The 22,983-nt window shown below is 41.9% G+C and overlaps 1 protein-coding gene across 4 annotated transcripts in view; it reads right to left on the reverse strand.

Moving 5' to 3' along the window:
• Positions 1–22,983, reverse strand: part of KIF13A (kinesin family member 13A) — a 204,959-nt gene that overhangs the window by 74,692 nt on the left and 107,284 nt on the right. For all 4 annotated transcript variants that reach the window (XM_024217442.1, XM_024217417.1, XM_024217426.1 and 1 more), the window contains exons 5-9: positions 12,255–12,347; positions 11,416–11,596; positions 7,459–7,546; positions 5,929–6,063; positions 4,546–4,658 (exon numbers count right to left, since the gene is read on the reverse strand). In XM_024217442.1, the coding sequence (XP_024073210.1) occupies positions 4,546–4,658; positions 5,929–6,063; positions 7,459–7,546; positions 11,416–11,596; positions 12,255–12,347 (610 nt within the window). The remainder of the gene's footprint in view (positions 1–4,545; positions 4,659–5,928; positions 6,064–7,458; positions 7,547–11,415; positions 11,597–12,254; positions 12,348–22,983) is intronic.

A 22,983-nucleotide genomic window follows, 5' to 3' on the forward strand; every position in this document is an offset into this window, starting at 1 on the left:
CAAACTGGCCCGGCCTGCCAGGGGCTTTCCCTACACAAGCGGCGTCCCAAGTTTGGGAAACACTGAGCTAGAGGAACAGTGGCAAAAACAGAAGACCCCTAGGAATAAGGAGAAATGTAAAAGCAAGAGAAAGTGGGAAAAGTTTCACCCAAGCAAGTAGTCCCAAGGAAAACACTAAAGCAACCTCTGCATCCAAAACTGCTCCTCAAAGGCCCTATGTAAAGCCAACTAATTTAACTGTATAGAGCAGGCTTTAATAAAGGGGCACTTATTTTAGTGAAACAAATAGTCACTTATTAACACAGCATTAAAGATTTAACACTTTATTGCTACTTCAGAAAAATGGCTTTAACTAGGCAGTGTGGTCTAGTGGACAAAGCACTGAACTGACTCGGGAGCTCTGGTTCTATTCCCAGATCTACCAGTGACCTGCTGGGCAAGTCACTTCACCTTTGTCCCGAGATTCCCCATCTGTAAAATGGGGATAACAATAGTGACCTCTTTTGTAAGAAGCTTTGAGATTTACCAATGAAAATTGCTACACAAGAGCTAGGTATTATGAATTATTATTAATAAAAAAATACAATCTGTTTTATACAGCTAATTGTTAACAAACGTAATGATACCAAAATAAACATCCCTTAAAAATACAAATGAAGAAATTGTAACAAAAGCCATTGTCTAAACATTGTAAGGGAAGTATTATGAGAAATGGCTGCAATAAAATAATTAAACTATTCCAGTGTCTACTTTGCTCCATAACTCACAATGCACCGGAGATGTGTAATTACTTTAATCTAATCTACACACTGTTGTCTGATATTGCTTACATAATGCCCTTTAACAAAAGCCACCACCACCACCCAATAAGCTGGGACAGTTCAGAAAGAGTAAGTTTACTTGGCAGCCTGGTGCAGAATACATGAAAGAGAGTCGCTTCTGTGGGTTTCACATTTTCAACATCCCTTTTCCTTATGCATGACTGGGCTCACTTGTTATTGTGCAGTTGGAGGCCTGCACATTCCGAACAAGTCCCTGAGGCAGCAGTGGTAGAGGTGGTGCTTGCTTATCAGAGTGGAGAACACTGCACTCTGAATGGCATAGTTTCAGTCCATTTTCATAGGGTTTTCATTGACATTTAGTAAATAGAACCCAGCTACTGCTCCTAGTATTATGAAAGCTACTCAGATCACAGTATTGTGGACAATATTAATTTTGTTTTCAAAGGCTTGCTTAGTAGTTACAATTATGATAGCAACAACTGTGGTTTTACTAAAAAGCATCGAAATTACGTCCTGTTTAAGAAGAGTGCTTTAACTCTTGGCAGGCACTAATCAATGGTTGATTTAGTCTGTGCCTCGTATTATGTGTTTTCTAGAGATTCCCCAGATACATTGCAAAGGACTGTGGGGTACCGCTGCCCCTATGGTCAGTATGCTAGCCAGTACTCTACTGGAAGAGAAGCAGGCACATTCAGCTCTTCTGAAGATCTTTGCAAGGACAGAGGAAGACCGCTATGGGGCGGGTCCCTTGAAAACCCTGATGGAGGGGAGACAAGTAGCCACCCAGCACCCTCTGGAAGGAAGGCTGGAGAGGGCCATCTTCTTATGTTATTTTTATATACAAAAAGAAGTCATATCTGGATGACTGTAAGCCTGAATGACTTATTTTAGGTTAAGGTAAATAACTAGAGAAAACAAACAAAGTCTCAATGAGAGAGCACAACGTGTGCATCTCCTTTAAAAGGAGTTGCACTACCTCTGAGAACAAAACAGAAGTGCTCTCTGCAGAAAGCAGACTCCTAATACACTGATAGCAAGATCTAAGACTTACATAGTGCAAATTATTTCTGGAGCTGATGGGGATGGAGCAAACTATCCCTTCCCTCCAAAGCATTCCCAAAAATAAAAGGAGTGCCTGAGGTAGGATGAGCTGTGGGGGAGAGACGGGGAGGATATAACTGGAGAAGAGTCTATTTCATCCACAGTGCTTTTATGTAGAAACTGAACTTCCAAGCAAATCTGCAGGAACTGGTTAGATGCCACAGAAGTCGCCCTGCAAAATTTCTGGTTTATCTGGATGTACTGTAGGGGTGGCCCAGCCCTGTAAATGCATGTCAGACTGCTTTGCCTTCCTTTATTTTCACATTCTCATCCAAAGCAGTTACATATAGCAATCAATATGGATTATATTCTAATGCAGTAGTTCTCAAACTAGGGCCGCCGCTTGTTCAGGGAAAGCCCCTGGCGGGCCGGACCAGTTTGTTTACCTGCCGCGTCCGCAGGTTCGGCCGATTGCGGCTCCCACTGGCCACGGTTTGCTGCTCCAGGCCAATGGGGGCTGCGGGAAGCGGCGCGGGCCGAGGGATGTGCTGGCCACCCTTCCTGAAGCCCCCATTAGCCTGGAGCGGCGAACCGCGGCCAGTGGGAGCCGCGATTGGCCGAACCTGCGGACGCGGCAGGTAAACAAACCGGCCCGGCCCACCAGGGGCTTTCCTTGAACAAGCGGCGGCCCTAGTTTGAGAACCACTGTTCTAACGGATTATTGCCATTTCAAGCAATTATAGCCACTCTGCTTTTGACCTCATGATAAAAAAAACCTGGGATACTTTACAAGTCAGTCAAATTCACTGTCCACAATGTTATAAAATGTGTTGATTATTGTACGATGGTGTGTTGCTAAAATTTTCAGTGCCATTTTGGAAATCTCAACTATTGTCTCTGCCCCAAAGAGCTCACTATCTATTTCAGAGACATACTATTCTGAGTGACAATACAAAGTATGTGTGCTACACATTATTCACACATTTTAATAGGAGAAATGGTTTATGCTCAGTGTTCTGTGAAAATCAGTTCTAGTAGCACAACTTCTAGAAACAAACTTTAATTATTGGTTGCAATGCACTTTCAGAACGAGAGGGAAAAATCTACCTCTCTCAAAATAAAAATGCCTTTTTTCTGCAAGTGCAAAACAAATACAAGTTCTGTGCCTTCTTGTAAGTGAAAGAGTTAGACAATTCTACAAGGTGTGGGAAAAGAGAGGTAAAGAACACCACAGTACAACACTGAAGGAATTCTCTTCAGCCTTCAAGCATGAAGTGGAGTTCCAAATAGAGAGCAGTGAATAAATGGATAAAGGGGATACAGACTTATACCATGCAAGAACTTAACTTGGGGTAAAAGTACATACAGAAATGAATGAAGAGGGATTTTTTTTTTCTATTCTCTTTTTAGACATGTTTCAAAGTAAAATTTAGTACTCATGAAAGATTTGAAATCTATGTATCTCCATCCACAGAAAAGATACAGCACGGACAGAACAAGATTCCAAAACTGCCACCACAATAAAGGATGTAAAGCCTGACTTGGAGGGATCAGGTTATAGGGAAAAGTGAGGAGAGTTCACTCTCAATGCCCATTCAGTTCTCGGTATATATGCCAAGACTGCCAGCATGAATGGCAATTAGCGTCTCTTGTGACAATGGTCTTTGTGATGTGTCACTTTTCCACTAGGAGTTAGACTGAGACAACCATCTCATTTCCCGTAGGCCTGTGACCAACCATGAGATTTATAGTGACCAGAAACTAAAACTAAGAGCTGGAATTGAATCAGTGACCTTGAGGGTTAAGACTCCACATACCACACTACCAACCTAAAGCCATCCAGTTTCCCATCACATGTAGTGATTCTTAACCCTACTGTGCCAATCATGTACACTTTTTAACATGACACCCTGATGCAAAGTAGATTGGTGTTTACAGAAGAATCTCTGGACCTGTCCAGCTTCTAAAAGAGATTAGGTTTTTAATATTATAGTATAAATGTTGTTGAAATATACCTCTGCTGTCCTGCTCCCCTTACAGAGAACCAAAAAAGTTGTATGGAAACTTTTAAAATTGGTAATTAAAAAAAAGTGCTAGGTTTGGATGCTGCATTTTATCTCATTTTTCCCAGAAATTAATATATTTAAGACAATGGTGATATCATGCTAAGTATTTGTTTTGTGGAATAACACAGTAGTTATGGTAGCAAAATGCCCTATACATTGTCATTGCTTGAGTTACAGATGCCCCTAGGCAACCTTAAACTTACACACCTTCATTGTGACCTATTTTTCTTAAACTGTGAATTATACTCTTACATATTTTTAGCACATGTTGGAGCAAAGCCATCCAGTTTTCACCTAATGTTTTATGGTTTGTAGTCTTCCTTTTATGGCTTACATTCTTTCAATGATGAGATTGCTACATGTGTCTGAGGAAAGAGTGTGTAAATGAATCACAAAGGTGTATTCTTTAAGAGTGCTGTTGTCACTTTTTCCAAATAAGCAGCACAAAGATCTCACCTGAATCATGTATGAATCAGGTTCCCTACGTCAATGTATAATGTGGTGTTCAGCACATAGTTGCTGAAAAAACATAATTAAACTGCTTGTTCACCAGAAGCATCACTTGAAGTGATTTGAGACAAGTGATTCCAGGCAGGCAGTGAAACACTAATCTTGGAAGATTAATTTTCACACTTCATATTTGCCAGTGTCCTTACTTGTTTATGTTGCTGCCTTCCTTCAGACGTTCTCCTGCAGCTCCTGTTTTAGACGCTCTCTCACTACCAGCCAAATCCACCAGGCTGACCTTGCTGACCTTCTCTCCAGAATTCTAGAAGAATGAAACATAGGAGACAAATAGCCAAGAAATGTGAATACAAAATGCTAGAGAACCAGATATACGTGCAGTACTTAAATCCTGCTGTATTATGAGCAGTGCATTATGAACAGTGACAAACTAGAGGTGTAAGAGAGCCTGAAGAAAAAGGAATTCCCATAAAGCTTTTTAATTTTTTTAAACAGTTACTCTCATATCGCTTTATCCCTAAGGATTGCACCACTTATGAAATAGCATTAACTATGGTGTAAGTTCAATAACTTTACTGGCATGGTAAGCTATTAAAGTGTTGCCAATGCTAATGCAGCAAAAATCTTCTGTCTAGGACAGGTTTTACAGTAGTCAGTCTTAAACAGCATGCTCATCTCTCATTTGGCAACTGGCTGCTTCCATAGTTTTCCTTGTACATTTAATTTCAATCTGAATCATCATCTCTACTAGATGACCTAAGGGAATCATCAAAGTGTTTCAATTTGACTAAAAAAAAATATTTGAGGATGGATTACCTTTTAAGTACCAACGGAAAATAGTTCAAGTTACAATAAAGACAGGATATGTCTATATTGCAATCAGGGAGTGTGGTTAACACTAGCTTGGGTTTGCCTACACATGCTGCAATCTTGCTACCATGGGTACAATTAGCAGTGAAGCCATGGCAGCATGTGCTTCAGTAAGGGCTGTACAAGCCCGCCCAGGATGCTGGGAACTTATTTGGGTGGCTACCCCGGGCCTAAGGCCTTGCTGCTGTAGCTTCACTGCTATTGGTAACCCGTGCTAGCTTGAGTAAAGCTAGCTCAGATATAGCTACACATGCTGCAATCATACTTCCAACTGCAGTGTACTCACACTCTTAAAGACAAAAGAAAAGCCAAACCAAGAGAATACTCATGTGTTCTACCTTTCCACACAAATAATAAACACTAACGGGATCAAAGGAAAGGGTAATGTAATATCATACTGGAAACTGTGTCCCCAGGTGACATTATGACTCTTAAGGCAGAGGTAAAAACTCCCCTCAGGAGTCAAGGCAGCTTAAGTTTTAAAATGGTAGGCCATTTGTGTCTCCTTATCCCAGATTAAGCAGTGCTACTTATAGATGTATAACAGTATGCATCCTGACAATGGACTTCAATTGTGTTCTCCAAGTTTCCTTTAAATTTATCACCCTTGAAATGTAAATCCTGGAGGCTGAGTGGCTGAAAGGAGAAAAATGGCAGCAAGTCCCTCTTATTTCAAACAAGGACCACCATAAACACACACTTACACCAGACTGCAGGTCATAAAGTGTCTGAGTTACTACAATATTGAATACAGCATGAGAGCGGCTGCTTTCCTCATTCATGTTGGTTGCAGCAACCGTTCGAGATTTGTTTCCCTCCGACATCAGGGACTCAATATCCTGGAGCATAACACATAGTAAAAAGGGATGTTAAGATAAAAGTGGGTGAAATTGTTCTTCCCACTAAACAAAATTCTCATTAACATAGAAAAGATGAGGACCTTCTCCATACATTTTGAGATATATAGAGTACAAAGGGTGCATAATTTGATAGGCTGAAGTTATTCACACCACTAAATTTCTAAGTGCTGTACTTAAGCCCAGTTCTGACACACACAAAGCTACAATCTCTACTCCTCTGTAGCTGAGAACATGCTGACAACATCCACATTACTAGTCATATTTGTTTAATGCCAGTAATTAGGCCAATAGAAAACCATTTAGATAGATGAACACAACTTGTTTCTTCAGTGAGCAGCACTAATACTATCTTCACTTAATTGGCTTAAAGGGTTACCTCACTTAGAGACTGTACCTTTCTATATGTATAAAACCAAAGGCAATTATGTTGAGTTTGATACATGTGCTTGCTGACTCTCCTGAGCAAATGTGCATTAAAAAAAAGTTGTGAAAATTCACACTAGCAAAATGTTCTTTTGGAGAGGATTGACTGCATTTGGTTTTCCCTTAGCTACCATAATTCATAAAAGTTGGAACCAGAGAAACTGCAATCTGTCAATGACTGAGAGAAACTGCTTCTTTCATTTATTTGAGCTTTAATATTATATTCAACACATACTATCTAAGTGAACCAGAAGGTAGTTTTCATGCTTACATTGTGTACATCTGCCTCAGAAGTATACAAGTCTCTGAAAAGAGTAGTCTTTCCTCCTTCAGTAGTACATGAAAAGTATTAGTGAAGATTTTCTGCCATTTTTAAAAAATACTTAAACAGGTTTTTCATCCAATTTCCTTTATAAAGAAAGCTCCATGCAGCGTGTACAGCATTTCTGTAAATATTACCTTTTATTGTCTTTTATAAACCCTAGAAACATAACATTTTCAAAAGAGTCAGAGTGACTCAAGTGGGCCCTTCTGCAGCTATGATAAAATCTGATACAAATAATACGCATAATACAAGAAAAGTGTAACCAATGGGTAGAAAACAATGAAAATAATAAAGAAATATTGGCAAACTTAACACACTGGCTACATATACACTGTAATCGCCAAAAACGAAGAGCCTGATACTGCTGCTACAGAAGTCAACAGGAATTTTTCCATTGACTTCCATGGGGAAAAAAGACTGGGCCAAAATCTTTTAATTGAAATAAATAGACCTGAGTCTTCAGGCAGACATTTTTGTGACTGTCAATAATGAAGCCAAATATTAGAACATGTAAATCATCTCAAAGAACCAAAACATCTGAGTAGACTGGTTTACATAGTACAAAATTCCTTATCACCCTGTTTACAGAAATGTTATTTAGTTATTTGTCATCAGTTTATATTTACCTCAAAGTTAGTAACAGCCAGCTGAGACAAGCCATCTACATATGGCCCCAATACTTTGTGCTCTCGAACCTTAAGGGACTGCCGGCTCCTTAGGAACAAAGCAGGGTGTTATTCAAAAACTTCCCATAGCAATCTATTATTATGAACTTTATTGGTTAAAAAAGAAATCCATGAAAGTAATTGTCTGAAGTGCCAATATATCAGCTATAGAACTTAGAAATCCATTTTTAAAATTCTGTTGTTTTTTTTTAAATGATTAAAGTAATAGCAAAACCACCTTCCAGATAAACTCTGGATTTGTTTTGCTCTTATTTCTATTGTTAAATCTACCTACTAGGTTTTAATCATTACAATCTGAATTTGTTTTTAAATGCACACACTTGTTGGAGGGGTGGGGTGAGGGTGGGGGGTTATAACGGACCCTGAAATGCTTCATATTACTTTTTTCTATAGACAAAAATGGAAAACAAACAAAAATCTGGGATGTAATAGAGCAAATCAAGGAAGAAACTCAAACCTTTATATTTTTTCACACTTTATCCAAATGTAACAACCTAATCTTTAAATTGTATCTGTTAATTGACATATACAATTCTGTATATATTGGGCACATATTCACAGTCAGTGTTTTTTTTAAAACAAAACAAAACAAAAAAAACCAGAAACCTATCCAGAGAACTAAACCCACCTGCCAGGGCAAATACAAAGTATAAGGGATGGCAGGTGGCTCTCAGTGAAGTCCATGGGACAATGCCTTATTGAGAAGCTCAGCCCCTATCAGTGGCTGCTGGGAGGGGGAGGGTTCTAGGATTTATCACCTAATAAATACAATTAAGTCAACCACTACATATTTAGAGTTTGTCTACACTTAAAAGCAGGGGTTCTCAAACTGGGGGATTGGACCCCTCAGGGGGTCACAAGGTTATTACATGGGGGGTCGCAAGCTGTCAGCCTCCACCCGAAACCCCGCTTTGCCTCCAGCATTTATAATGGTGTTAAATATATAAACAAGTGTTTTTCATTGATAAGGGGGGTCACACTCAGAGGCTTGCTATGTGAAAGGGGTCACCAGTACAAAAGTTTGAGAACCACTGCTTAAAAGGTTATAGTGGCACAGCTGCACTGCTATAGTGCTTCAGTGTAGACACACCTACACCTATAGGAGGGATTCTCCCATGGGCATAGGTAATCTACCTCCCCAAGAGGCAGTAGCTAGGTCGACAGAAGAATTCTTCCATTGACCTAGCGCTATCTACACAGGGACTTAGGCCAGTTTAACTATAACGATCAGGGGTGTGGATTTTTCACACCCCTGACTGATGCAGTTAACCTGACCTAATTTTCTATTGTAGATCAAGCCTTAGGCTTTACAAACCTTCTTCTAGGACTCCCTTCTGTATATCAGTCTCACTGTGGCTACCAGGAGAAGGTATTTTCCAACTCCAGAATTCCCTGACTACTTCTCCCCCTGCTTCTGGTGTTCCAGTCCTCTTCCCCTGTGAATACCTGTACGCCTTGCCTCATAGCTTGCCCGAACAGAGTGAAAGTGACATGATTTCTCATTTCATTGCTATACAGGGTTTTCAATAGAAGAAACTGACCAGAGTCAGTTACAGTAGAACCTCAGAGTTATGGACACCTCGGGCATGGAGGTTGTTCGTAACTGAAATGTTCCGTAACTCTGAACTAGACCTTACGGATGTCAGCCACGAGGCACTGGGGCTGCAGCCGGAGGGTGGGGGGCTCAGGGCTTCTGCCCTGCAGGAGCACTAGGACTCAGGGCTTTAGACCTGGGGGGGCACTGGGGCTCAGGGCTTCAGCCCCATGGCTCCACTCCCAGTTTCAGCCTCACAGAGGGCACCATAGCTCAGGGCTTCAGCCTTGCAGCTCTGTTCCTGGCTTCTGCCCCATGGGGGGCACCGTGGCTCCCCACAGTTCCACTCCCAGTTTCAGCTGGTGGGGGTGGGGTGGGGGCGCCAGGGCTTTAGCTACGGGGAGAGCGCTGAGGCTAAAACAGGGACTCCCCTCATAGCTAAAGCCCCAAGCCTCGGCACCCGCTGCAGGACTCAAGCCCCAAGATTCAGTGCCCCCCATGTGGCCAAAGCCCTGAGCTTTGACTCCCTCCATACTGTGGCTGAAGCCCTGAGCCCCAGGGCTAAAGCCCCACAGCAGTACAGTATTTGCTGGATTTTTTTGGGGTGGGGTAGAGGGGTCTCTGCTGCTACCTGATTGATTACTTCCAGTTCCATATGGTATCCAGTTGACCAATAAGTCCATAACTCTGGTGTTCATATCTTTGAGGTTCTACTGTACTTTCATTCTGATGCACTATGAGCATTAAATAGGACACTTAAGTTTCTGCATTCTCAGAAGTCAGCACAGCATTGGTTTACATTTACAAGGTTATTTTTGGAACCATAAGAGACAGTTTTTTTAATGCAGAAACTGATAGTTTAGGTCTCCTCTGCTTGCCAGAGAAAGCTTCACATTTGACACTGGAGAGTATGACTGGATTTTTCATTTGTTGTCCATATCTAATTCTACACAAATGAAGGATAATGCTCTGAATAAAATGTCTTTAATTTGTTTTTTAGTTTTCTCATAATTATTCATTCTTTTAAATACAGGGAACTAGGAGAGAAAGATTCAAGGATCATCACTGATGTCTAGTTATAGGGAATGGCTGGATAGACACATGTAATATGTAACACATAATAAGTGCTTATATTAGTTTATGTCCAATTTTAGGGGATAGATTTTTTTGTTTTATTTTGTTTTGAGGGAGTGCAGTGGGGAGGGGAGACAAAAGTCATCTAACGAGTTTCAGGCCTAATCCGACATTCCTATCACAGTCAGAACTCCTAGTGAAATAATTAGGAGTATGGGGTGTGTAATGAAGGATGCAGGATTGGGCTGTCTTTTCCCTTGTAAGGCTTTCACAAGCACTGCAAGCTGTTAAGAGAAATTGTGAGTCAAATATTTCTATAAAATAATGACATATGTTAGCTAGTATATCAGGAGTTGCCATATATCACACAGCCACAAATAAGGAAGAATCAAGTTGCCCCAATGTACTGATGAATTTGATATGCCTTTTTAGTTTTCTGTATTTCCCCTACCCCTTACAATCATATATTTACTCTGCTTAGTGTTCTTGGTCCTTTAAAATTAATCTACATTTCCTAAAAAGAAAATACTTCTCTATAAAAACATTGTCTTACAAAATATACAAAATCTGAGAATGCTCCTGATATTCAAGGTTACACTTCTGCAACTATGGCAATAAATATTCTTATATCAAATACATTCATCCCTTCTTCCCCATGTAAAAGGACAGCATTCTTTTCCTGTCTTAAACGGACGTATATAGAGATAGTGTGTGTTGTTCAACAGCTGTAATAAGCTGATCCAAAAGTGACTGCATTTCTACAGTTAATGAAGTGACTAGTTAAAAGGTGCTATTTTAAGCATCTATTCAAATAGATACAAGTAAGGAAGGGTATGTCTACACTTAAAAAACTACAACGGCACAGCTGCAGCGTTTCAGTGTAGATACTGCCTACGCCAACGGGAGGGTTCTCCCATTGGCATAGGTAATCCACCTCCCCAAGAGGCGGTAGCTAGGTCAGCAGAAGAATTCTTCTGCCAACCTAGAGATGTCAACACACGGAGTTAGGCTGACATAACTACATTGCTTAGGGGTGTAAAAAATCCACACTCCTGATTGGATTAGTTATGCCGACCTAATTTTCTAGTATAGACCAAACCTAAATCAACATCATCATGTTCACGCTTTACAAACTTGGTATTATTTGAGAACTGTTCACTTTAACATTTTGGGCATGTGATCCTTTCTGAACAAGTTTTATACATCTACAAGTTCACAAAAGCTTCTCAAACCCTTTCAAAGTGGGTAGTTCTATGTTGAAGTTTCAACTAATATAAAAAACTACTCACCCTTTAGGGTCTAACAGATCTCTGACCTTCTCATTATAGATTTCCATATAGGACACTTCAACTTTAAAGGTCTGAGATTCATTTTCTTCTACAGAGATTCTCTGAAATAAAGCACAGCAGAGCCGTGGGATCAGGCCGAGCTGCTCTGCATTGCCCATCATTGAGAAGGATTTTCCTGAACCTAGAGAAAAGCAAAGGGGAAGAGAAATGGAATGTTTTAAAGCATCCTGCAATTTCTCAGATAGTCACTAAATTATTCACACAATGTATGTTTTCCTCTCCCGTTTATTCTTCAAGAAGCACCTAAGAGAACAAAGTGACTTGGAGGACACCAAGCAGTCAGCATGTTCATCTGAGTGCAAAAGAAAAGAAATAGGTAAATCAATACAGGAATCTTTCACAACACCTCTCCCACAACTGCCATTTATTGGCAACCCTTGTCAGTCTCACCTGACACACACAAAAGAATGAATGGGCACAGAATATGAATTTCCAATTCAATCCTAGACGGTGGCTCCTGCAGATAGAAACTAAACATCCATTTACAACTGTGTAAGGAATATTGCACTGCCACTGGCCTTGCTGAACCCATTTTCTGTTTAAATTGAGGATGGCTTCAATCTCCAGAGTTGTCAATCAAGTACTTAGTTAAAAATGAAACAGAAGATATAATACTGTAGTAAAACAATGGTGTTTGAAGGATTTTTTTATTTTTACTGTTTTCCCACAGAATTTTTAGATTCTCTTTTCAGTTCTAATATTTTTGTTTGATTCCCCCCCACACACCCACAAAGAAGCCATCTCCACCTTTTCCTCAGATCAACAGAAGACCCTCTCACCTGTCTGTCCATAGGCAAAAATACAAGCATTATATCCCTGAAAGGCCTTTTCAAGAATTCCTTCTCCAAGGCACTTAAACACCACTTCTTGACCTAAAATAAACAAAAACAAAATAGCAAATCATAAAGAAACACCACAGTTTATTTAAAATAAAGGAGCAAGATTCTTAAACCTTGAGTAAATTGTGATTTTACTGACATGGAAATCTAAAAGGAAATTTTTGTTCTTCTGAGAGCATTGCTAAGGAAGAAAAACATCATTGTTAACATACAAAAATCAAAATGGCCAAGATTTCAAGCCTGGTTGTCTAAAACTGGCACCACAAGCTATATTTAAGTATTTTAAAAAAGTTGCCCAGTTTTCATAGGTCCTGAGCACTTCACATTTACTTCAGTGAGAACTACAGGCATCCAACACCTCTGAAAATCAAGCAACTAAAATTAGGTGCCTAGAAAAGAATCTAGGTGGCTAAACTTTAAGGCAACCAAGTGTGAAAATTTTAGCCAGTATGCATTCTTGAATTACAAAAATACACATGGAGTGTAATAGCAAAATTGCTAATTACTGCAGCATCACTATTATAATGTGTTAGTGTCCCAGTTTAAAGAACACTTACTAGAAATTGTCCCAGCTAGTCACTCTTGTGATCTGGTTCTCAAGTTTCAATAAAAGCCAGTTATTTTTCTTCCCATGTCAAGGTGAAACCTTGAGCAAAATGAAAGAATTGAGATTCTGTCTAGGGATGATATGTATATTATTGGGCTGAATGGCTTAGCTTAGCAAATACTCCAGCCTATCTTTTTTTTTTTCTTTTTCTGGTAAGTATTAGTTTGAAAATCTAGATACAAAGATCCCATATGAAAATCCTCTGTTGTGTGCAACAGTCATAGAAGATTTTAAGTATGCTTTAAGCTCTATGAGCCAAGATATGAAAGTAGGAACAGTGGATGTCATCCAAAAGTTCAGACTCTGTGCACCACCAACAGGGCAAGTATGTTGTGTATTTTGAGCTCTGCTCTGGGAAGTGTGCCATCTACATCGACTCCCAAAATAAGCAGTGTTGAGTTAAGGTGGGGTTTGGGGCGGGGTGTGTGTGTGTTTTTAACCTTTTTACACACTGCATAGTCATTTTGTAGAATATTTGATGGTCATTGCTGCTTATCTCTTATTTAAGTCTGAGCTGTTAAAACACTGAAGTGCAACTAGACAAACTTTTCCTTGGCTTAGCGGATATGCTGATGAGTTTAACTGCTCTCAGATAAGGCGTATTTTGAGAGATCAAAAGCATTTTTATTTATATACACACACAAATGACAATATTTCACTAAACAAAATATTGCGATTCATGTGTGTATATAAATAAAAATCGATTTTGATCCCACAAAACATTCCTGATCTGAGAGCAGTTAAACTCATCAGCATACCTGCTAAGCCAAGGAAAAGTCTGGCTAGTTGCACTTCAAAGTGTTTAAACAGCTCAGTCTTAAATAAGAGATAAGCAGCAATGACCATCAAATATTCTACAAAATCACTATGCGGTGTATAAAAAGTTAAAAACAAACTTCCCACCCTTAACTCGGCACTACTTATACAGAGGGAGAGAAAAAAAGAACAGGAGTACTTGTGGCACCTTAGAGACTAACAAATTTATTTGAGCACAAGCTTTCGTGGGCTACAGCCCACTTCATCGGATGTAGCCCACGAAAGCTTATGCTCAAATAAATTTGTTAGTCTCTAAGGTGCTACAAGTACTCCTGTTCTTTTTACGGATACAGACTAACACGGCTGCTACTCTGAAACCAGAAAAAAAGAGGAGAACCCCCTTTGCATTCCAGCATTGGATTGAATTACCTCAAGGTAAAAAGTATAAGTTTCAAATAACACAAGGTGATGAATATATGGGATACAATATATATCTCCATAACTGCTAAGCAGACTCTCTTGTGAATCTCATAACTCAAATATGCCAAATGATGCAAGGATGTAGACAACTGCTGCAATCTGGAATATGGCATTTTTGAAATTACCACAGATACATCAGTGTTCTGTTACCTCAATTCATCATATAAAAGATTTTCACTCATTTATAATATATTGAATGATACACATTGTCCAGTCGTAACTATTCTGTACAACTTGAAATTAGTCTTGTTTACAGGTACTTCATTACCCATTAGCAGCTTAAAAACAATCAGAAACGTCCTTTATTACAGTGTGAGATTTCTGTGCCACAAATCTGTCAGATAATTAAAAATTTTAGTCACTTGATGCCTTAGAAACAATTCTGCTGAAATATGCACTTTCTTTCTTCCCATATTTTTACTGCTAGTGAAATGCAGTTGAAAACAGGATCTTTGTGGCTTAAGAGTTTGTTTCCTCCTGCAGTTTACTTTTTGGTTGAAGTCACAACCCTCCACAATATTGCAACCATCTCTACAGTAAGGAATTGGGATGTCTTTCTTAAAAGCTATGGTGATAAGCACTATAGAAAACACTAAAACAGACACTTATCACGGATATTTGGGTGAAGAATATGCAGCACCAATCAGAGGATCTAAGAACGCACAAACTTGCTTCTTCAGCCAACTCCTGATGGCACATTCTGGAGTTATCAAAGCATTCATTTCACAGGGAGCCACATGCTTTTCTGCCAGATAAGACTGCAAAGTTAAATGGTGATTGAGGTTGAATATGTATATTTCAAAGAAGGTAAAATTAAAATTCAGTAGAGCGCTTGTGGGGAAAGAAAACAGGAAATATCAAAAAAATTCTATTTCGGTACGGAAGACGCATTGCACCCACTCCTGACCAGTATATGAAGAGGACTTCCAGCCTATCCCAAAAGAGAAGATGGAAATAAAGTAGTATAGAACGGAGTACATGTGTGATGGATATAATCTGGCCTGCAGAATCTTTATTACTGATGATAATGCAGATGTAGGCAAGACCATAGCTTGACTCACAAGACCAGTTGAGTTTTTGCAGGGCTGGCAATCAGAAAAAAAAAAAATTTAAATTGAGCACCACTTGCTCTGGAAGACATTCAGACACTAGTACAGAAACCTAAAGTGGCATTTTTACAGAGTCACTTTTCAGATCAGAACCACTCTAATACAGATGTATAGAGTATTGTTTAGTCTAGACGTTAAACTGTTATGGGATAAAATGAAACTTACTTTCAAAATGCATTCACAAGAAAAAAAGAAGAATTTCAATTTCTATTACGTGGAATATTTTTTTTTTTTTTGGATAAGGCAGTGGTATTGTTGATGGTAACTGCATGGAAACCAGGAAATTCTGAGTTATGGTTCCCACAGACACCTCATCTCTTTCCTCTTTCATTAGGTTTCTTTTTAATTTTCATTAGAGTTTTTTTGTTAAGTCGTCACAAACTCTATGAGAATTATATAAAATTATGCAAATGTACATCTATGATTATAGGAAGTAAATGAAGTGCCTTTGTATTATACCGCTATATACTGTATTTGCTGAATAATCCCATGCTGCCCACTGTTAATACTTTGCATTTCTATAGGACTTTTCATCAAAGTACTTTTTAAAAGTGGGTAGAGCATTATTAAAATTCCATTTTACAGATAGCGTAAGTCAATTTACCCTTCCACAGAGTGAATCTTTGACAGATTTGGGAGCAAAACAAGTTTCCAGCTCATGGCATTATACCCATTGCCCTAACCACAGCTCCTCTTTACAATAAAGCAAATGAAAATGACAAGCTTGTCTACACGAATATGTGGTTTGTGGCAAGCTGGGGTGTAAATCTACCCTGCACTAGTCTGCCGTGCACTAAGCATTGCTATGGACCCTGCTGCTGCATACTGAGGTGCTTAGTGCATTTTGATCCTTCTCTCTTTGAAATAGGAGTAGATTAATGTACACTAGGAAACTTTTAATGTTGGGCAGGAAGGTCCATACAGACACTTAGTGCACGGCAGGCAAGTGAGAGAGAGAATTACACCCCAATTTGCCAGGAACTAAGGCCTTGGCTACACTCGGGACTTCCCAGCGCTGCCGCAGCAGCGCTGTGAAGCGCAAGTGTAGTCGCGCCGCCAGCGCTGCGAGAGCTCTCTCGCAGCGCTGTATGTACTCCACCTCTCCGAGGGGAATAGCTTGCAGCACTGCGAGCGAGCGTGCAGCGCTGCAGGCTCTGATTACACTGGCGCTTTACAGCGCTGTACTCGCTGCGCTCGGGGGGGGGGGGCGTTTTCACACCCCTGAGCACAGCAAGTTGCAGCGCTGTACAGCGCCAGTGTAGCCAAGGCCTAAGTGTCTGTGTAGACAAACCCTAAGGCTCCTTCAAGCTAGTTATCAAAACACTGACTTAAGGTTCTTTCATTCTGTTGCGTTCTGCTCCAGAACTCTCTGCTGCACTAGCTGAGCTAGTTGTGTAATCCAAAGTGAGGAAACCTTCTTGTAACACAAGCAGAAGTGGGCACATTTAGGGTTGCTCTGGTAATCCACACCTATTAATATGTTGGTGACAAAACACAACCTTAAAATTGTATTAATAGTATACATTCCGTATAAAAACAAAAATGACTTAAAAAAAATCAGAAATTGAGTGCACATTTTAAAAGTTCGTCTTTAAGGATAGGTATTATGGAAGCTCCTTTTCCGTCTTGACTAGAACATTGCCATCACAACTAAATTATCATCACAGCTTCAAGATGTTACTTAGCATAGTGCAGGGGTTCTCAAACTGGGGGTTGGGACCCCTCAGGGGGTCGTGAGGTTATTACATGGGAGGTTGCGAGCTGTCAACCTCCACCCCAAACCCTGCTTTGCCTCCAGCATTTATAATGGTGTTAAATATATAAAAAATTGTTTTTAATTTATAAGGGGGGTTGCACTCAGAGACTTGCTATGTGAAAGGGGTCACCAGTAAAAAAGTTTGAGATCCACTGGCATAGTGCCTATAATTCACCATCATTGTCCAGCAACAAACTTTGTTCATCTTACAATGAACACAGAGCTAAAACAACATACAAAGGTAAAAACTAAACATAAAACCTGCTAATACGTTCTGGCAAACCCCAATGCTGACAGTAGAAAATGACACAGAGAGAGAGAAATCAAATGAGCTATTATTCTTAATCTGACAAGAATCCATTTCTAGTAGGACACTAAAACAAAAATCTTTGCATCTGCTCCTTGGAAAGAATCAGGTTTTCCTCTCTATGTTCTGTACAACATCAAGCCTGTGACATTCCTTGATAAATAATAATAAAAACCATAGGCGCTGACTTTTATTTTTCCCTGGGGGTGCTCCACCCCAAGGCCTCACCCCCCACTCCATCCCCAGAGGCGGCAGTTTTGGATAATTTTTGGTGGTGCCCAGAATGGGTCCAAGTCCCGCCCCTCACCTAAGGCTCTGGGAGGGAGTTTGGGTGCTGGGTGCAGGCTCTGGGCTGGGACAGGGGGTTGGGATACAAGAGGGGGTGCAGGCTCTGGAAGGGAGTTTAGGTTCAGACTCTGGGATGGGGCAGGGGGTTGGGGTGCAGAAGGGGGTTTGGGTGCGGGAGGGGTGAGTCGTCGGGCTCTGGGAGGGAGTTTGGGTGTGGGCTCTGGGATGGGGCATAGGGTCGGGGTGTAGGAGGGGGTCAGTGCTTAGTTCAGGCGGTGCCAGCTCCTGAAAGTGACCCGCACACCCCTCTGGCAGCAGCTCGGCGCGGGGATGGCGCGTGGGACACACACACACCCCCAGTGCCACAGGGATGTGCCGACTGCTTCCCGGAGCAGCGTGGAGCGGATGGGCAGGAAATCGCCTTAGGCTGTGTCTACACTGCCACTTTCAGTGCTAAAAATTTAGTCATTCACGGGTGTGAAAAAACACACCCTTGAGCGACAAAAGTTTTAGCGCTGAAAAGTGCCAGTATAGACAGCGCTTTATTGACGAGAGCCATGCTCCTGGCAATAAAGCTACCACCCCTCATTCGGGGTGGTTATTTTTTTTATCACCGGGAGAGCTCTCCCCCAGCGATAAAGCGGGACTACACTGCCCACATCACAGCGCTGCCATGGCCACGCTGTAACATGTAACACCACTGCGCTGCCAGTGGTGGTGGCGGCGGCAGCTGGGGGCCCCGGGAGGCAGCAGGAGGGACCGGGAGGCACGTGGGGGCAGCAGGCAGGGGTAGCAGGCAGGGCTGGGGGAGAGACCCGGCCACGAACATTGGTGGAGCTGGGCCCCCTGGCCCTGAATATTCATGGAACCCGGGCACCACGGGCCCATACAACTCGCCGCCCCTGTCTGTCCCTTCCCCCAAGGCCCCACCCTCACTCTGCCTCTTCCCACCCTGCCCCTCCCCCGAGACTCCACTCCACCCCCTCCCCCAAGGGTCCAACCCTCTCTGCCTCTTCCTGCCCCAGCCCTCTGAGGCCCCCATCCACCCTCCACACACACCCAAGCCACCTGATCAGCTGATTGGGGGCGCCCACCAAACAGCTGATCAGGGGCACCTGCCGAACAGATGTGGCTGGTGGGTGCTGAGCACCCACCTTTTTTTTTTCCTGTGGGTGCTCCAGCCCCGGAGCACTCACAGAGTCGGCACCTATGATACAGACAACACACTTCTTCTCTTAGAATGATCACATTATAATACACCAAGATGTGTAACTTTTCAGATATCATGCTTGTGAACATTTGGATCTTACTAACATAGTGTGACTGTGACATTTGAAATGAAGGAATATTTTCTCACACCTGATCTATATATATAGCTTAGTTATTTCAGAGCCAAACTTCTTAAACACAGTTACGGCACTATATCTTGTCACTGTACATGCTAAATTTGACATTTAAAATAAAGCCTCTGAGTTATCCAAGAGAAAAGCTGCCTGTGAAAAGCCCATAGTTTGGGGGGGTGGGGGGAAATCACATGAGATAAATTCAAACTGGATTTTTATTAAACTTCCCACACAAAAAGTTTGCTTCTGGATGAAGACCAAGCCTCAGAGAATTTAAACCAAAAGATATTTAACAAGTAAAAAATAAGCCACTGAAAATAAGTTGGAACAGAATTGCTCTCTTGTTCATAAATGTCACAACACAAACCATTTTTAGGATTAGAGATTCACTAGGGGTACACCAAGAATCTCTCTTAGTCCTCTGTACACACTCCTCTTCCCTCACCCCAATTCTTTCCTCTGCTCCAAATCACTTCCATGCAGTTTGAAAGCCTTGATCCTGGAGTAAGATCCATGCAGTCAGACCTCTACACTCATGTGGAAACTCACTGACTATACTGGGTGTGACGGTCTGATGTTCACCACTTTTACAAGATTATGATATGTTTTGTACAAAGTATGCTTGTGAAATATTCTGCAACATCGTCTGTCTCTTTGTATTCAGGACACAATTGTTCCCATTTGTGGATTTTTTGAGGTGGGAATCCATGGTGTGGGGAGGTTCTGGTTTTGCTTGTCTGCCAGATCCAGTTGGTGCTTTTGGTCTCTCCCACTCTTTCCTCAGCCTCCTAGGTTTTCAGCTCTAGGGTTCACAGACTTGCTTGCTTCTGGGCCTCAGCTTCTTTGGCTTGCAGCTCTAGGGCTCACTGATGTGCTAACTCCTCAGATTGCTTCTGAACCCCTATTTCCAGTTCCCTTAGCTCCAAGATTCACTGATGTTCTCTCTTTTCCTGCCACCTGCCAACTTTGAAACTGCATCACTGATGCCCATCTTTCTGCTTTTCCCCCTACTTCCCTTTCCCAAAATAAGCAAACAGAAAATAACAAACTTGTAACCTTCTTTTTGACTGTTCTCAGCTAGTGCATTTAAAGTCTCACTTAAAATCTCTACACTAGTGTATGAATTGCAAATCTCACTCAGAACAAGCTGTGCATTTCACCCTGCTTGCTGCGCCACTGTGACGGGGTCACCAAGGTGCAACCTGGACTGTGGGATTGCTGAGCCCTCCAAACCCACCAGCCCGGGCTGTCTCTCACACTGCGATGCTGATGACAAGCTACAAACCTCTGATAGGAACTGCACTTACACAGCCATCCACAGGCAGGGACACAACTGAATTACATGAATGATTTCCCAGTCACTCATGAACCATCAATAGAGAAGCTCCAGCCAATTCCCCCCAGCTTCCCAGCCTTGCTCTCCAGAACTGCATTGTCTTAAACTGGTCAAAAGCCAGGCCAATGTAAGCTCATTACCTAGTTCGCCACTCCACAAAAGGGTGGTGGACGTGCAACAGGCCTTGTTAACCTGAGCTGAGATTTCCCAGGTACTTCAACCAAAACACACTGTTTCAGGTAAAATATAAAACAGATCTCTTAACTACAGAAAGATCGATTTTAAGTGATTATAAGTGGTAGGCATAAAGGTCAGAGACAGTTACCTTAAGAAAATGAAAAGTCAGCATATTTTCTAAATCCTAAACTTTTAGTTTAAGCGAAAGTTTAAACAAAAAATGTCTCACCCTGAAAGATAGTACAAGCAGGTTACAGTTCCTCAATACACAGGCTGGGACTACCTTTCAACCTGGGACCACCCTTCCCCAGTTCAAAGTCTTTGTCCTCCAGATGCTCCACTAGGTTTGAGATGGCGGGCGAGGGGAGAGGCCATGTGATGATGTCACTGTCTCTCCTTTATATTTTCTTTCAGCTTGTTGGAAAGATCTTTGCTGTGACCTGCTTTAGTCCACCCCCATGCCTCCTCCTAGAAATCTCTAGGACAGCGGATTGTGTGTTGATGAGCCATTAACGCTATCTAGCTATTGATGGCTACTCCTTTGTTGTAACTGAAAGATTGGTTGTGGGTGTTCACAGCCTCACAACATATTTCAGTAACACATATAGTAATACTTCATAACGTCACATACAATAATAGTACATACAATCCAACAGGTTATTATTGTTCAACAGATCAAGACTGACAAAATGATACCTCACAAAGCATACTTTGTACAAGCCATATAATAATATCACAGTGATGATTATGGGGGTTCCAGGGTGCTACTTTGAGGTACAGAATGTCACAGAGGTATCATTTGAAATGTCAATCTGCTGAACATTATTGTCCTAGTAAAATATGTATATCAACATTGTATGTGAAGTTATAAGTTTCTACTCTGTATCATTGCTGTAACATGGTCCAAGTTTAAGAAAAGCAGGCCAAAATCAGTTTCTAAGGCGATGTCTACACTGGCAATTGAACAACAAAACTTTTGTCTTTCAGAGGTGTTAAACCCCCTCTCCCCCCCTCCCCACCTCCCAAAGACAAACATTTTGCTGCGACAAGTGCTGCTTCTGCCGACAATGCGAACGCTGCTCGTTGGGGATAGAAGTTTTTTTGTCGGCAGGAGAGCCAACAAACAGCAGCTACACTGCGCAACTTTTAGCGGCACAGCTGTGCCAGTACAGCCATGTCGCTAAAAGCTCTGTAGTGTAGACATAGCCTTAGAAACAAAAGACAGACTAACACCCAGGTGTTAAAAACTATCACCTGTGTAAGTGACCATTCTCTGGCAGGGGTAAGGTGTGAATTAGAAATCTACATTCCATCACAGGGAGGAGTCATAGACCTCAGGTCCACAAGAGACTACTTGTCGCCTGCACACCAGCTGGGGGGACTCCTCAAAGAGTGGAGAGTAGTACAAGAATGAGAGACAGAGGCCTCCAAATCACCTCTTTCTCCCCGCATCTCTACTCACAGTAGCTACAATGCTTGAAAGACAAAGAAAGCATCACTGAACTGGGGGAGGGATGGTCCTGGCTGCAAGGCTTTTCAGCCAGTACAGATTGCTGTATACATATCATGAGACAAAACCTTTTTGCTTTTAAGACACCTAGCTTGTTAAATTAGGTATTAGCTTATGTTTTACTCTTATTTCTTTTGTAACCAATCCTCACTTTTATGAATCATTACTTGTAATCATTTAAAATCGATCTTTCTGTAGTTAATAACCTTATCTTATTGTTTTATCTTAACCAGTGTGTTTGGATCAGGGGTGGGCAAACTTTTTGGCCCGAGGGCCACATCGGGGTTGCACAACTGTATGGAGGGCTGGGTAGGGAGGGCTGTGCCTCCCCAAACAGCCTGACCCCCACCTCCTATCCGCCCCCCTCAAAACCCCCAACCCATCCAACCCCCCCTGCTCCTTGTCTCCTGACTGCCCCCTCCTGGGACCCCCGCCCCCTATCCAAACCCCCTGTCCCCCTGTGAGGCGCCGTTAGACCTAGCCTGCTTCGGGTCCTTCGCTCTGTGAGAGCTCCCGACGCTGGAAGGACCCGGGATCTCGGAGTCCAATGTGCTCGGTGCTGTTGGTACCGAGGTGGACTTGGCCGGTGAGGATTGCTTCTTTTTGGCTAATTCCCTCTGAGGAGAAGTTTGAGCCCTCTTTTTAGTTGCCCTTTTGGGTAAAGGCTCCTGATGAGGAGCAGTAGAAGCAGGTCCTCTGTCAGAGGCTGCTGATGGAGACCATTGGCCTGGAGGGGTCCAAGACTCAGAGTCCAAGGCTGGTCGCAATGATTTCTCCATCATGAGCAATTTCAGTTGGATATCTTTCGCCTTCCTGGTTCTGGCTGCGAGACTGCAACAATCTGGACACTATTACATGATGTGGGCCTCACCGAGACACCAAATGCACTGTGCGTGTCCATCGGAGACCAGAATAGAAAGTCTGCAAGTCAGACAGCATTTGAAACCCGGTGATCCGGGCATGCCAGATACATCTGTCTCTGAAACGTAACGAGGGGGAA

Source organism: Terrapene carolina, unplaced genomic scaffold (genome assembly GCF_002925995.2).
Source record: "Terrapene carolina triunguis isolate 2854851 unplaced genomic scaffold, T_m_triunguis-2.0 Scaffold58, whole genome shotgun sequence".
Taxonomy (NCBI): domain Eukaryota; kingdom Metazoa; phylum Chordata; order Testudines; family Emydidae; genus Terrapene; species Terrapene triunguis.